At 39.1% G+C, this 14,794-nt stretch overlaps 1 protein-coding gene across 3 annotated transcripts in view; it reads left to right on the top strand.

Moving 5' to 3' along the window:
• Window positions 1–12,931, top strand: part of LOC135462757 (leucine-rich repeat-containing protein 71-like) — a 33,992-nt gene extending 21,061 nt beyond the window's left edge. For 2 of the 3 annotated variants that reach the window (XM_064739999.1, XM_064740001.1), the window contains exons 13-17: window positions 4,428–4,519; window positions 5,018–5,126; window positions 6,277–6,395; window positions 7,525–7,648; window positions 12,498–12,931. In XM_064739999.1, the coding sequence (XP_064596069.1) occupies window positions 4,428–4,519; window positions 5,018–5,126; window positions 6,277–6,395; window positions 7,525–7,648; window positions 12,498–12,502 (449 nt within the window). In that variant the 3' untranslated portion in view covers window positions 12,503–12,931. The remainder of the gene's footprint in view (window positions 1–4,427; window positions 4,520–5,017; window positions 5,127–6,276; window positions 6,396–7,524; window positions 7,649–12,497) is intronic. The other variant, XM_064740000.1, reaches the window with a different exon arrangement.
• Window positions 12,932–14,794: the final 1,863 nt, after the last annotated feature.

The following is a 14,794-nucleotide window of genomic DNA, read 5'->3' as shown; positions in this document are numbered from 1 at the left end:
GGAGACTTTAATGGCTTCAGTTGGAGTGCTAGACCAGCTTGGATTTGTGCAAAAAGTACGGTGATAATTTTAATGGCTTCCCAGTGCCTGGGTGTCCTTATTTTACCCATCGTAAATAGACAGAATAAAAAAATGGCGGCAAAATTTCACCCAGGATGAAGTTCTGAGTTCTTCGAAAAGTGTTTCAATGATATCTTCCTGGAAAAATATAAACTTCTGAATTACTTCCCTTGAAAAATGCACTTTTTTTCATAAACCAGTTGGAAACATTCAACTTTTCAGATCCGCTCGTGAACTATGTGCTCACAAACTAGGATCTTTACCAGAATGAATTTTTGTGTCAGTGGAATCATTGGAGCTTTCCTTTCTCATGAAGCTTTTTCATACCCATTCCTGAACATGCAACTTTACACAACCATTCATCAAAGTCAGTATATCAGCAGATATGTCACTTTACACAACCATTCATCAAAGTCAGTATATCAGCAGACATGTCACTTTACACAACCATTCATCAAAGTCAGTATATCAGCAGATATGTCACTTTACACAACCATTCATCAAAGTCAATATATTAGCAGACATGTCACTTTACACAACCATTCATCAAAGTCAGTATATCAGCAGACATGTCACTTTACACAACCATTCATCAAAGTCAGTATATCAGCAGATATGTCACTTTACACAACCATTCATCAAAGTCAGTATATCAGCAGATATGTCACTTTACACAACCATTCATCAAAGTCAGTATATCAGCAGACATGTCACTTTACACAACCATTCATCAAAGTCAGTATATCAGCAGATATGTCACTTTACACAACCATTCATCAAAGTCAGTATATCAGCAGATATGTCACTTTACACAACCATTCACCAATGTCAGTATATCAGCAGATATGTCACTTTACACAACCATTCATCAAAGTCAGTATATCAGCAGATATGTCACTTTACACAACCATTCATCAAAGTCAGTATATCAGCAGACATGTCACTTTACACAACCATTCATCAAAGTCAGTATATCTGCAGACATGTCACTTTACACAACCATTCATCAAAGTCAGTATATCAGCAGATATGTCACTTTACACAACCATTCATCAAAGTCAGTATATCTGCAGACATGTCACTTTACACAACCATTCATCAAAGTCAGTATATCAGCAGATATGTCACTTTACACAACCATTCACCAATGTCAGTATATCAGCAGACATGTCACTTTACACAACCATTCATCAAAGTCAGTATATCAGCAGACATATCACTTTATACAACCATTCATCAAAGTCAGTAAATCAGCAGACATGTCACTTTACACAACCATTCATCAAAGTCAGTATATCAGCAGACATGTCACTTTACACAACCATTCATCAAAGTCAGTATATCAGCAGACATGTCACTTTATACAACCATTCATCAAAGTCAGTATATCAGCAGACATGTCACTTTACACAACCATTCATCAAAGTCAGTATATCAGCAGATATGTCACTTTACACAACCATTCATCAAAGTCAGTATATCAGCAGATATGTCACTTTACACAACCATTCATCAAAGTCAGTATATCAGCAGACATGTCACTTTACACAACCATTCATCAAAGTCAGTAAATCAGCAGACATGTCACTGTACACAACCATTCATCAAAGTCAGTATATCAGCAGATATGTCACTTTACACAACCATTCATCAAAGTCAGTATATCAGCAGATATGTCACTTTACACAACCATTCATCAAAGTCAGTATATCAGCAGACATGTCACTTTACACAACCATTCATCAAAGTCAGTATATCTGCAGACATGTCACTTTACACAACCATTCATCAAAGTCAGTATATCAGCAGACATGTCACTTTACACAACCATTCATCAAAGTCAGTATATCTGCAGATATGTCACTTTACACAACCATTCATCAAAGTCAGTATATCAGCAGACGTCACTTTACACAACCATCCATCAAAGTCAGTATATCAGCAGATATGTCACTTTACACAACCATTCATCAGTCAGTATATCAGCAGATATGTCACTTTACACAACCATTCATCAAAGTCAGTATATCAGCAGACATGTCACTTTATACAACCATTCATCAAAGTCAGTATATCTGCAGATATGTCACTTTACACAACCATTCATCAAAGTCAGTATATCTGCAGATATGTCACTTTATACAACCATTCATCAAAGTCAGTATATCAGCAGACATGTCACTTTACACAACCATTCATCAAAGTCGGTATATCAGCAGACATGTCACTGTACACAACCATTCATCAAAGTCAGTATATCAGCAGACATGTCACTTTATACAACCATTCATCAAAGTCAGTATATCTGCAGATATGTCACTTTACACAACCATTCATCAAAGTCAGTATATCTGCAGATATGTCACTTTATACAACCATTCATCAAAGTCAGTATATCAGCAGACATGTCACTTTACACAACCATTCATCAAAGTCAGTATATCAGCAGACATGTCACTTTATACAACCATTCATCAATGTCAGTATATCAGCAGATATGTCACTTTACACAACCATTCATCAAAGTCAGTAAATCAGCAGACATGTCACTTTACACAACCATTCATCAAAGTCAGTATATCAGCATACATGTCACTTTACACAACCATTCATCAAAGTCAGTATATCAGCAGATATGTCACTTTACACAACCATTCATCAAAGTCAGTATATCAGCAGATATCTCACTTTACACAACCATTCATCAAAGTCATTATATCAGCAGACATGCAGAACCATTGTTAAACTTGCATTATAAGAGTATGAGGAGACTTGCAACTTTTTTACAACTATTCTATAAGCAATTTTAAAATTTGCTGCATTCTCAAACTACATGTATTTTTGTAAAATATATGCATTCGTTGAAAAATATAGTTCATTTTTTCTTAAATTGTGCGAGGAAAGATGCAATATTTTTCAGAAGTGTTTCTAATAACCTGTGTGGAAACATGCATGCTGCTTGATATCAGAGCTGTGCATTTTTGTGTAAACATGATAAAAGTCAGAACACAACACAATCAAATTGTAGAACATATTAGGAAAATGTACAATTACAGTTTGCAGATCAACTTTTCATCATTTTCTGTTCAGTATATAGAAGGCCAAAAAGGCTTTTGAGGATGAATGATTGTCATACAGCGTATGTTTGCTCTGTGTTTCTTAGCACATGTACAGGTAAACTTTGTGTAAATATTGTCCCTGAACTTTTTCTCCATTTCAACGTTGAGTTCATTTTCATATGTTCCGGTCAATAGTAACTAACATCCATACCTGTGGTATCTTTTGTAAGCATTATGGGTCAGTATATTAATCTAGAAGGGTAACTGCAACTACCACTGTAATCAGATGTGTGCTGAGACCTATATCCTGCATGTACATCGCCACATAATTTAATTTTTTGCAACAGCACAATTATATACAGTCATGCTGCAAAGGACTTAGTATGTAGTAGCCAGCTTATTATGTAAACAAAAGAATATTTTACCTGCTTTGTGAATTTACATTTTTAGTGGCAGTTTACATGTAGAATAGATTATAGAAATATAATGTAGATTTCTTAGGCATAGTTAGCGATTGTGGCGTTTGTGCTTCAATAAGAGAGTTTCAAGTTTGAAATGTTTCGTCACTGAAGGTAAAAAAAAGTTTCTACTGTATCATGTGACCTGTTAGGCAATTATAGTTGATCACATTTACTATGTAACATGGACGTCTGAAAATAGTTTCACAAAAGCAACTTAAGAGTACATGAATGATGAAGAAAAGTTCCTGAAGGAAAGAGGCGTCACTTGTGCCCCTCGGAAAGGGTGACACAGGTGATCAGTAAATTAGCGTCAACACAGGTTGCCTAACATTTTTCACAAGTCTCCTGAAACAGTAGGACTATGTTTGCCTTTTGACAACAAAAGTTCAAACACGAAACTCCTTTATTGATTTGGTGAGTTTAATCATCTGCCTTAGTATTTAACTTGGTGTCATTATGTCACTATTTATAAAACTGTGTGAACCTCAGGTAATTATGTGTTCAACAATGAATTCAGGATTTGTAATTTTAGTGGTTTAACTGTAAATCTGTTCATGTATGTGATGCCTGACATGTCAAAAAAAGGTGCCCATTAAGAATTGTTTCCCAGCATAATTCAGACACAGATCTCATTTCGTTATTTGTATTTACTGCCATAAACGTTATGCAGGGAACTGAGAAACAGTGATCATTTGAATGCCATGGTCCAAGCATTATTCTTTTTGCCTGGATTTCTTACATGTACTTGAACATTTGATTAGTATACCTGTGTGCATGTCCATGGGTTGTATATTTTGTGGTGTTTCCATATAACATTGCTCTAATGCTCCGCTTTTTTCTCTGGCAGCTTCGTTGGTGGCAGATGCTGGCAAAACCATGTCCAAGACAAAAGACACCAAAAAGAAAAAAGAAAAGAGTGGGACACCTCAAGACTCAGAGGTAATTTTCAACTACATTTATAGTAATTAGTGCATTTTTGGAAGGAAGTAAATGCCCTAAAACATTACTTCTAGTGCTGAAATTGTTTCTCAAGTAGCGGTTCATCCTGCATGATCATTTGTAAGATCAATGGAACTCTGAAAATGTGGAAAAATGTGCAACATGGGTCATTTTCCGTGTATATGTTCGACTTTGTTGGCCTACAGTAAAATTAATGTTAGTAGCAGGTTGTACAGGGTGTCCCAGAAGTTGTGCACCATCCAGAGCGGTGTGTTGCCCCATCTCTTCCAAACATGAAAACCAATTCAGCTCTTTCTTGTACTGTTAGTTTATTAGCCATAATTAACTCTGAAAGACGGGAAAAAATTTAAAATCAGTATTAAATCTGAAACATAGAAAAAAAAAAGGAAAATCAGGATGGTGCATGACTTCTCGGACACCCTTTACAATGTCTCTGAGTGAGAGGTAGTCTTACAACTGTGATGCTGATCTTGACAGGTGATTGATGGTCCAGATCACATCATGGCCTTGACTGAACCTGTGGACTATATAGATGGAAGTCTGTGGATCTCTGGCAACAGGGTTCTTATTAACCTCAACCTCTCCAGTAAGTCACTGCATATGATAGATACATGGGGATGGCAACAGGGTTCTTATCACCCTCAACCTCTCCAGTAAGTCACTGTACATGATAGATACATGGGAATGGCAACAGGGTTCTTATCACCCTCAACCTCTCCAGTAAGCCACTGTACATGATAGATACATGGAATGGCAACAGGGTTCTTATCACCCTCAACCTCTCCAGTATGTCACTTGTACATGATAGATATATGGGAATGGCAACAGGGTTCTTATCACCCTCAACCTCTCCAGTAAGTCACTGTACATGATAGATACATGGGAATGGCAACAGGGTTCTTATCACCCTCAACCTCTCCAGTATGTCACTGTACATGATAGATACATGGGAATGGCAGCAGGGTTCTTATCACCCTCAACCTCTCCAGTAAGTCACTGTACATGATAGATACATGGGAATAGCAGCAGGGTTCTTATCACCCTCAACCTCTCCAGTCAGTCATTGTACATGATATATACGAAGGAATGGCAACAGGGTTCTTATCACCCTCAACCTCTCCAGTATGTCACTGTACATGATAGATACATGGGAATGGTAGCAGGGTTCTTGTCAACCTCAACCTCTCCAGTATGTCACTGTACATGATAGATACATGGGAATGGCAACAGGGTTCTTATCACCCTCAACCTCTCCAGTATGTCACTGTACATGATAGATACATGGGAATGGCAGCAGGGTTCTTATCACCCTCAACCTCTCCAGTAAGTCACTGTACATGATAGATACATGGGAATAGCAGCAGGGTTCTTATCACCCTCAACCTCTCCAGTCAGTCATTGTACATGATATATACGAAGGAATGGCAACAGGGTTCTTATCAACCTCTCCAGTATGTTGCTGTACATGATACATACATGTACTTGGGGTGGCAAAAAGGTTCTTACATGTACATCAACAGTTAGTGTCACCATATGTACACGATGTATGTATATTACATCATACACAAAGGACTGACAACCTAATTCTTTGTCTCCATTAAACATCTGTATTTGCCACTTCAACTTTTTCTGCAATAAGCTGTTTGCTTGTGCTGTATTATTTGATAGAACTTCATAGAACCGTATTTAGCTGCCAGTCACTGTTGATTTCATGTTATAACGTTCATGTATTATAGGGAATCAAATAGGAGAGACTGGGATGTCAGCCATACTGAAGGCCATCCAGTACCAGACTACACTGACTCAGCTGGAGAGTAAATCAGCTGGAACTGGACTAATGAGGGTGTCTCTACTGGTATGTGTTCCTTTGTCATGTGTATGCCATGTTATGGGGCCATTTTGTGATGACTGTTATATATGGTGTGTAGGGATGGGAGAAACTGGGATGTCAGCCATACTGAAGGCCATCCAGTACCAGACTACACTGACTAAGCTGGAGAGTAAATCAGCTGGAACTGGACTCATGAGAGTGTCTCTACTGGTATGTGTTCCTGTGTCCCATGTATGCCATGTTGTGGGGCCATGTTGTGATGACTGTTATATATGGTGTGTAGGGATGGGAGAAACTGGGATTGTCAGTCATACTGAAGGCTAACCAGTACCAGACTACACTGACTCAGCTGGAGAGTAAATCAGCTGGAACTGGACTCATGAGAGTGTCTCTACTGGTATGTGTTCCTGTGTCCCGTGTATGCCATGTTCTGGGCCATTTTGTGATGACTGTTATATATGGTATGTAGGGATGGGAGAAACTGGGATGTCAGCCATACTGAAGGCCATCCAGTACCAGACAACACTGACTCAGCTGGAGAGTAAATCAGCTGGAACTGGACTCATGAGAGTGTCCTCTACTGGTATGTGTTCCTGTGTCCCCATGTATGCCATGTTGTGGGGCCATGTTGTGATGACTGTTATATAGGGTGTGTAGGGATGGGAGAAACTGGATGTCAGTCCTACTGAAGGCTAACCAGTACCAGACTACACTGACTCAGCTGGAGAGTAAATCAGCTGGAACTGGACTCATGAGAGTGTCTCTACTGGTATGTGTTCCTGTGTCCCATGTATGCCATGTTGTGGGGCCATGTTGTGATGACTGTTATATAGGGTGTGTAGGGATGGGAGAAACTGGGATGTCAGTCATACTGAAGGCTAACCAGTACCAGACTACAATGACTCAGCTGGAGAGTAAATCAGCTGGGACTGGACTCATGAGGGTGTGTCTACTGGTTGTGGGGATGTGATAATTGTTAACAGAGGTGCTACTGCAGCACGACACAGGAGCCTTCCCCCAGTGTGGCTGCCATGAGTTAAAGTCCAACTCATGCTAACTTCACATGTACCTCTCTGCAACTCCACAAATATGTAGAGATATAGATATAACATTTACTTACTGTGCTATTTTTTCATCTGTTTGTTCTTCATAGAAAAATGCACTTCCTAATGACCATGACATCCTGAAGAAGATAAATGAGCTGATGGGGCCTAAGGACCCCTACTACAAGGCCACGGCCAAGACCCCAGAAGAAGAACCTGTTGTCAGTAAGTCAGGCATGTATTCCCAAGTGGTGCTGTGAATCTGTCACTAACCAAGTGTGACTACACTTTCTATATGCCACAGACTCCTGGACAGAGTCTTTATGTGTCATATCATGAGCCGCAGTCGTAAAACTTAGCACTGGAAAGTCCTTACCTACTCAGTATAGTGTCAGGGCAAGTCAACAAAGCCATTTCCGACTTAAGTCAAAACTTGTTCACAGTGCTTAGTTTCTGGTACTTGACATGGCACTTTTCGTAAGTCTCTCGTCATGGGATAACATTGATGAGGTGAGTTTAATTTCCAGGACCTTTTATTAAGCTCTGGAATAATGTTCAAATATTTTCACTGAAGTCAGAAATGGCCTTCAGTTATGGAATTGGTCCATAAAACATGAGAGAAAACTGATCTTAATATGAAGAAAAGAACGGACAAAAGAAAAAACAAACTTAAGGTGATGATGAAGATTAACTTAAAAACCATGGACAGCTACATGTACACCAGGAAAGGCTTTTGTTGATGGTGTCAATCTGTTTATGCTACACCCATTTCAAAATACTTTTTCAGTGTTGTCAGACAGGAAGCACTTTTGTTGATGGTGTCAATCTGTTTTATGCTATACCCATTTCAAAATACTTTTTCAGTATTGTCAGACAGGAAGCACTTTCCTTGATGGTGTCAATCTGTTTTATGTTACACCCATTTCAAAATACTTTTCTTAGTTTTGTCAGATTGTGGTGTTTGGACTTTGCACTTTGATCTGCTCCATTTACAGTACCTGATGTTGTAAGAAGCGTGTGCTTTGCTTTGTCCAAAGCTTTCTGATTACTTTGTCCTTAATGTAATGTATCATTTATGAAGTATGTGTGGTGTGTACTAAACATTATGGTTTAAGGGATAGTTAATTGTCAGGGATAGTTGGTAAGAAATGTATTTCTGGCTTTGGGATCACAAGGCAATCTTAGAAGTGCTTTAAAATTGTTATTTCTGATGTAACAAGATCAAAATATTGTTTGATAAGGTAACTTCTTTGTAAATTATTGTACAACAAATTTCAGCTAAAATAACTGAAAGAAGAGTACCCAAAGTTAATGATTAAAATTTTGACCTGTCTAAGATCACCTGATGCAGGTATCGCTGAGATGTCATGCGTTTGCCAGTAAAAATGTTGATCAAGTATCGATCCAACAGCAGCAGTGACATGGGTCTTATTAGTTAAGTCGCATGTATAAGTGTTTCTGATCAACAAGACGCAAGAGCGATGGCAATACAGATTAGCAACTAATATTGCCCAGTAATATTCTCTATAAATATGTGTTTGAACAATCTGACACACAGTAAATCACCACAGCAGTGATGCTAATGCTAGTCGTCGATTCACAGCATGTACATGTGTCTAATGATGATGAGGACATGACTGGAACAATACAATACGGGTGTTGTAGAATTGAACTCTTTCGTGGCTAATGTAAAGATAGTCATGTTGTATCATGTGACTTGTCAAAGATGTTAGTCTGACTTAAGTTAGGAGAGCTTTGTGATCCTAGACTCAGGCATATATATGTCGGCATGCGCATGTTTTCGCAGCATGTGAAATCCTTCAAATTACCAGCAATATGCAGTGCATGTCTTTGATAGTTGTCAGTGAGCACTGTTGCCTTCATTCACTCCCACGTAAACGCATGCTCACGTACATGTGCCCCCCCCCTTCCCCCGAGAGCACTGCCACTGTCACATGTATATGAATGCTATTTGTTCTTGCTACGTTCACAGCCTCGTCCAGTAAATCCAGGTACGTCGGTCCTGTCTGTAGTTGTCACCTTTTAGTTTCAACAGTATTCAAATCTCCATCACCCTAGCATTTTCTTGGCCACGAGGTTGCGAAGTTGTCTCAAGTCTCAGTCACAATTCAGTAACTTGACCAAGGTTCCTCTAAACCGTATCTGATCGGACCCCTACATTAATCCAGTCTAGACGAAGAAACTGGTTTCCACATGTTTCAGTCAATAATCTGTTTAGATGTCATCGTTTTAGCTAAGACAAGGGCTCAGTGCGGTAAACACATGAATGTACCAAAACAATGCACTAGGTAAACTGTTCTATTGGGATCTCTGAGAAATGACACAGAGGGTCTCTAACCACGACTTGTGGGTAGATACAGAAGAATGAGGCGTCTGTCTGGAATCTTCATGAACTTAGTTGGGGCTGTGGCCTCTGGGTCTAATTTCCAATTTGAGGAACTAGTTCAACTATCTCAAAGCTTCAGAAATCGCACTGACATCAAAATCAACATCTCTCGCGAAGGACATCACCTCACGGCATGAGAAACTGAGCTAGCCAATGAGGGAAAATAGATTTACCGAAAGGCACACTCGTGGACAGTTCGGTTCATGCAATGTGAAATCCTTTAAAAAAATTTCAAAAAAGCACTGACACGTGGCTAGTTATCAATCCGATAACCCGCAAATCTCGCGTGATTTCAAAATCGTGATTTTGCCTTGCATGAATTCCATACACTCTCAGCCCTATGTATCTGGTCAGGGTGGCAGAATCAGCCGACCTAGTAGTGAAGACAAACTTGTGTTCTAGGCTTTAAGCCAGCTTTACCAGCCCGTGGCCTGAAATACACATGATGAAGATTTAAAATACAATGTCACTGCCTTGATGTTGGAGTACAATTAGTATTTATTTTTCATGAATTGCTCGTCTGCAGGGGCAAGTTCCGGTTGTAAAAAGTATTTCGTTTGTCTCCAACATTATGGCGAGAAAATGCTCTAACATTCTCCGGGCATGGTTTGCCCAGCTCTCTGCGTTCACATTCCATCGCTGCCGCCATTAGCAAATTTTTGTGCAGAAATCGTGGACAAAGGTTACTGTGCAGGAATGTATGTCAGAAACCACAAATACATCGCCTCAGCTCATACTTGATACACATGTATTCGCATTGTGTGCACAACATAATTCTAACGGCCACAGTTTCCGGCGAGCGGACATTAGTGATGAGGCTAAACCTACAAAAGCCCACGTGCTTCGCACAGGCTCCAAAAGTCAAGTTTGTGTAATGGTGGCAGCGGTGTAAAGTGAGCGTTCGGAGCGGCGCGAGTGCTTAAGGAGTATGTTTCTCCTACTTCATGACAGCTGTTTAAATAGTTCGCTGGTAGCACACCTTTACTTTAAAATGCACAACTTTCTTATTTTCTTAAACACCGTCACCGAGGTTATGGGCTCTTTTGTTGTTCCTTTCTCCATCGTCATGATCTTTACGGATACCGGGTTTGTTGTGTGATATAGTACTGCTCAGTGTTGAAATGCATGGACCATCCGTAGTATCTTCCAAACAGCTCCTCTGCTTTTCTTGTCTTCAGAATATTTACTGGCTTAAAAATGGACGATTATTTTGTTCCATGCTAAAGGTTTTCCTTTAAATGTTTGGATATTATGTTGTCCAGCAGAAGTTGCAGAGGCCACATCAAAGTCGTCACTAAACTCATCTTGTCTGGAATAAAATCGCAATAAGAAAAAATCTCGTGTTAACAAAAGAATCCTTAATAAAAATTAAACGTCTATATATTTGAATTTTCAAATAGTTTTATTGCACTATATGGATAATAGAGGTTACGAGTTATCATTACAACTTTTTATACTGGTCTGCCAGCAACCTGCGGATGGTCGTGGGTTTCCCCCGGTTTTCTGCCCGGTTTCCACCCACCATAATGCTGGCCGCCGTCGTATAAGTGAAATATTCTTGAGTACGGCGTAAAACACCAATCCAAAAAAAAAGAAAAGAAAAAACTTTTATACTATGAACATTGCATTTTCTGTCAGAATAGCTCTTGTACACACTGTCATGTGTTTTACTGTAATGCCTACTACATACAAGTAGCGCACTGCAGTGCACAACAAAACAACGATCATGCTTCATCTGAGTTCTTATATCTTGTAGTTAAGCTGAAGTCTTATAAATAGCTTTCTCTATTGTAGATACTTGTCGAAATTTCCTGATTGTCTATTTATCCCTAGATGTCCCAGGTCTTAACTGTTTAAATAATTCAAATTTCCGTTTGAAAACATCACAACTACTAACTCTGGGTTTGGGTAATTGAGTTTTTTGGCGAAACGCTGTTTCATCTGTTTTACAAATTTACTTCAAGAAACGACTTCTGCTTAATTATTTAATAATTTTTACATTGAATAAAATGAAATCAAAGTCTGTTTTTGTAATAAAAATTATAAACCCTGATAGATAAAACTCCGACCTAAACGGAGTGCTTTTTTGTTCATTGTGAAAGAACGTGTCTTGGATTCATCATTATAACGTTTTGTAAAATGAAGTGTCGAGGCCCTCACTGCATAGCTCAGACTGTGAAATCATCTGTTCACCGGCTCAGGTGGTCAGTTCGCATGTTCGAATCTAGACTTGACCGCTTGGGCTGCCACACTCAGTGAGGAGATTGTTCAGGTACAAGTGTCTGGCGAAGATTTCTCAGGACACTACGGTTTCCTCCAACCGTAATTCAGACCGAGTCATATCAGTGAAAAACTCTTCTGTATGGTCACCTAATAAAAACATAAAATAGTATGATTTTCAACTGCTGTTGTAAAATGCCCATTGCATGTAATATATCTGATTACATTGTCTCTCCTGATTCTGCTTATTTTCTCGTCAAACAATATCACCATGTCAGGCTACTCATTTTTACTTGTGTTCGCTGTACCTTTCATCATTAGCTTGCAGAGCGTATTTGATGTTGCATTGTTTGAATAGTGAAGGTGTATAACACATATACTCCTATGTACACCCAAAAAAATATTGTGAACTTCTTGGTTTGTTTGTAAAGAATCATCTTTGAAACTTTCTTCCAGGCTGAGCTCAAGATAAGATGTTCAAGAAAAATTCAAAATGGCCGTTCCCTTGCTTGCCCAAGGATTTGTAGCCGTGTTTGTGCTGGTTTCTCGAGCTCCAGGACCTCCGAATGCGTATCTGTGATATTGAACTTTAAACTCGGGTATCATTGTTCTACGTTTACTTGTTTATGGTAGGCATACTACTACTGCTGGCGGAAGACTAGATTAAAATGGGTGAACTTCGTTACACTTTGGACCTCTGGTTCCATAAGAGACCGTTATTTGTGTTATGTATCACAATTGGGCATCGAGAGATATAAGTGTTGGAACACTTGAAGACAAACTTTATGGACATATGCCTATATTATGTACATTTGTACATTCGTATATGTATACATTCTTTTTTTACTCATATTCATTTTGTAAATAGAACAATAAATCAGTATAAATGTTAAAGCATTTAAATGTACATTGATTTAGTATGTGTCAGTTGTCTTTTGTATGTATTTATATATGCTTGTGGTTCAAGGTCGTACTGAACAATTTTACACTCATATGATGATTAGGTGTGTGTATTGTGTCTTGTGGCACCGCCAAAGTGCTGGCGCTCCTGAAGTATCATAACGAAGACACCAAACATGACACCTCTCTCCACGCAGTCACATTATACTAACACCAGGCCAACTAGTCATGTTTCCTTGGTCTATAACCTCTTAGTGCTGAGCGCTGAGCCAGTTTGCAGCATGTACCATTTTTAAAGTCCTTGGTATGACACGACATGGATTTGAACTTCGAGGCGGGCTCTCTAATCATTAGGCCACCGAAGTGGTTAGTTGTCTTTTGTTGTAGCTTGTTTGGCACTTGTGGTCGTATTCCTGGGAGAGACGTTAGCGTGCGTGTGGTTGAAATGTCGAATACGTAAAATCTTGCTTCCATGCCTGTCTTGGGACAGGAAATTTCCTCTCGACAGTTCATGCAGTGCAAAATTTTGCTTTTGAACGTGAATTTTCTTCAAAATGATTGGATTGGCACGTGAAAATGTGTCATTCTGGTAACAAGCTAATCTTATTCAATTATGAGTGGTTTCGTCTTACATGAATTCAACGTCAAATTCCCTTGCATCTACTGTTGGTGGTTTTCACTGGTTGGCACACTCAAAATTGGTCTTACTTACAGTCTGCTCATTGAGCACACTCTGTGGGTTAATATCGGTCACAGGTAGATATGTTCATCAGTTACTTGCATAAGGCCGATGCTGCTTACTGTAGTTTCCTCTCTACGTGACAGAAAAAGCCACGGCCTGGGTGAAATATTTCTCAAAATTCTCAAAAGTACAAAATTATAGCACCAGTCGGTCTAAAAAAACAATCTGTCGGTTGTGGTATGAGGTTAGGTTCATAAAAAATCAGCAAATACGCACGATAACTTTGTGACACCACTGAGGCTCGCTGACCAATGAAATGGCTAGAGACAGTGAGAATATTCTTAGTATATTGCTTTTTATTCATGTAACTTCTATGGAAAGGGGAGGTAACGTATGGTTTAGTGTGATGTTAATTGCGTGGGCGCATATCAAAGTTTCAGAATTTTAGCCCAATTGAATGCCTAGAAAGTTAGTTGGGCACAATTCCTTTTCCTTATTGTATACATTGCCAACTTCATCCACAATCGATGGAATCCAGTTATGCACAAACGTTGGTGGACGGGTTCACGGGTATGAAAAATGTGGCGCTGTGTACGGGTTTCTTGAAGAACTTGGCTGAGCAATGAAGTACGTTTTCCCGCGCTGACCAAGCCGGATTCACCTATGTAGCAGAACTATTTTACCGAGAGGTTACTGTGCAACCGCAGTATAATGTCCCAAGAGCCTCCCACCAATACGATCATTGCGAGTCGGCTCACTCTGGCTTCCTCTTCAGTCGTCCATGGAAAGGTCTGACAGCAACCTGCGGATGGTCGTGGGTTTCCCTCAGCCTTCGTTCAGTTTCGTCCAACCATAATGCTGACCGCCGTCGTGTAAGTGGAATATTCTTGAGTACAGCGTAAACCAACAATGAAATATATAAATAAGTAATAAGGAATAAAGCTTGAAAGAAAATCATTTTTAAAACCGACCACTTCAAAAGACGACGATTGGTTATAAAAGCTTTAAACATTATTTCCAGAGCATGAAAAATGATTTTTAAAGCGTTTAAAATCATTTCCAAAGCTTTTAACATGGCAATTTTCTGTATGCTCAAAATATTTTCGGATCTTTAAAATGTACAAAACAGTGAAGTACGTAAACCCTGATATTTTTATGGTGGTATAAAAAG

Source organism: Liolophura sinensis, chromosome 2, assembly GCF_032854445.1.
Source record: "Liolophura sinensis isolate JHLJ2023 chromosome 2, CUHK_Ljap_v2, whole genome shotgun sequence".
Lineage (NCBI taxonomy): Eukaryota > Metazoa > Mollusca > Polyplacophora > Chitonida > Chitonidae > Liolophura > Liolophura sinensis.
The sequence above is the reverse complement of the archived record's forward strand: the minus strand, read 5'-3'. Positions and strand labels throughout refer to the sequence as shown.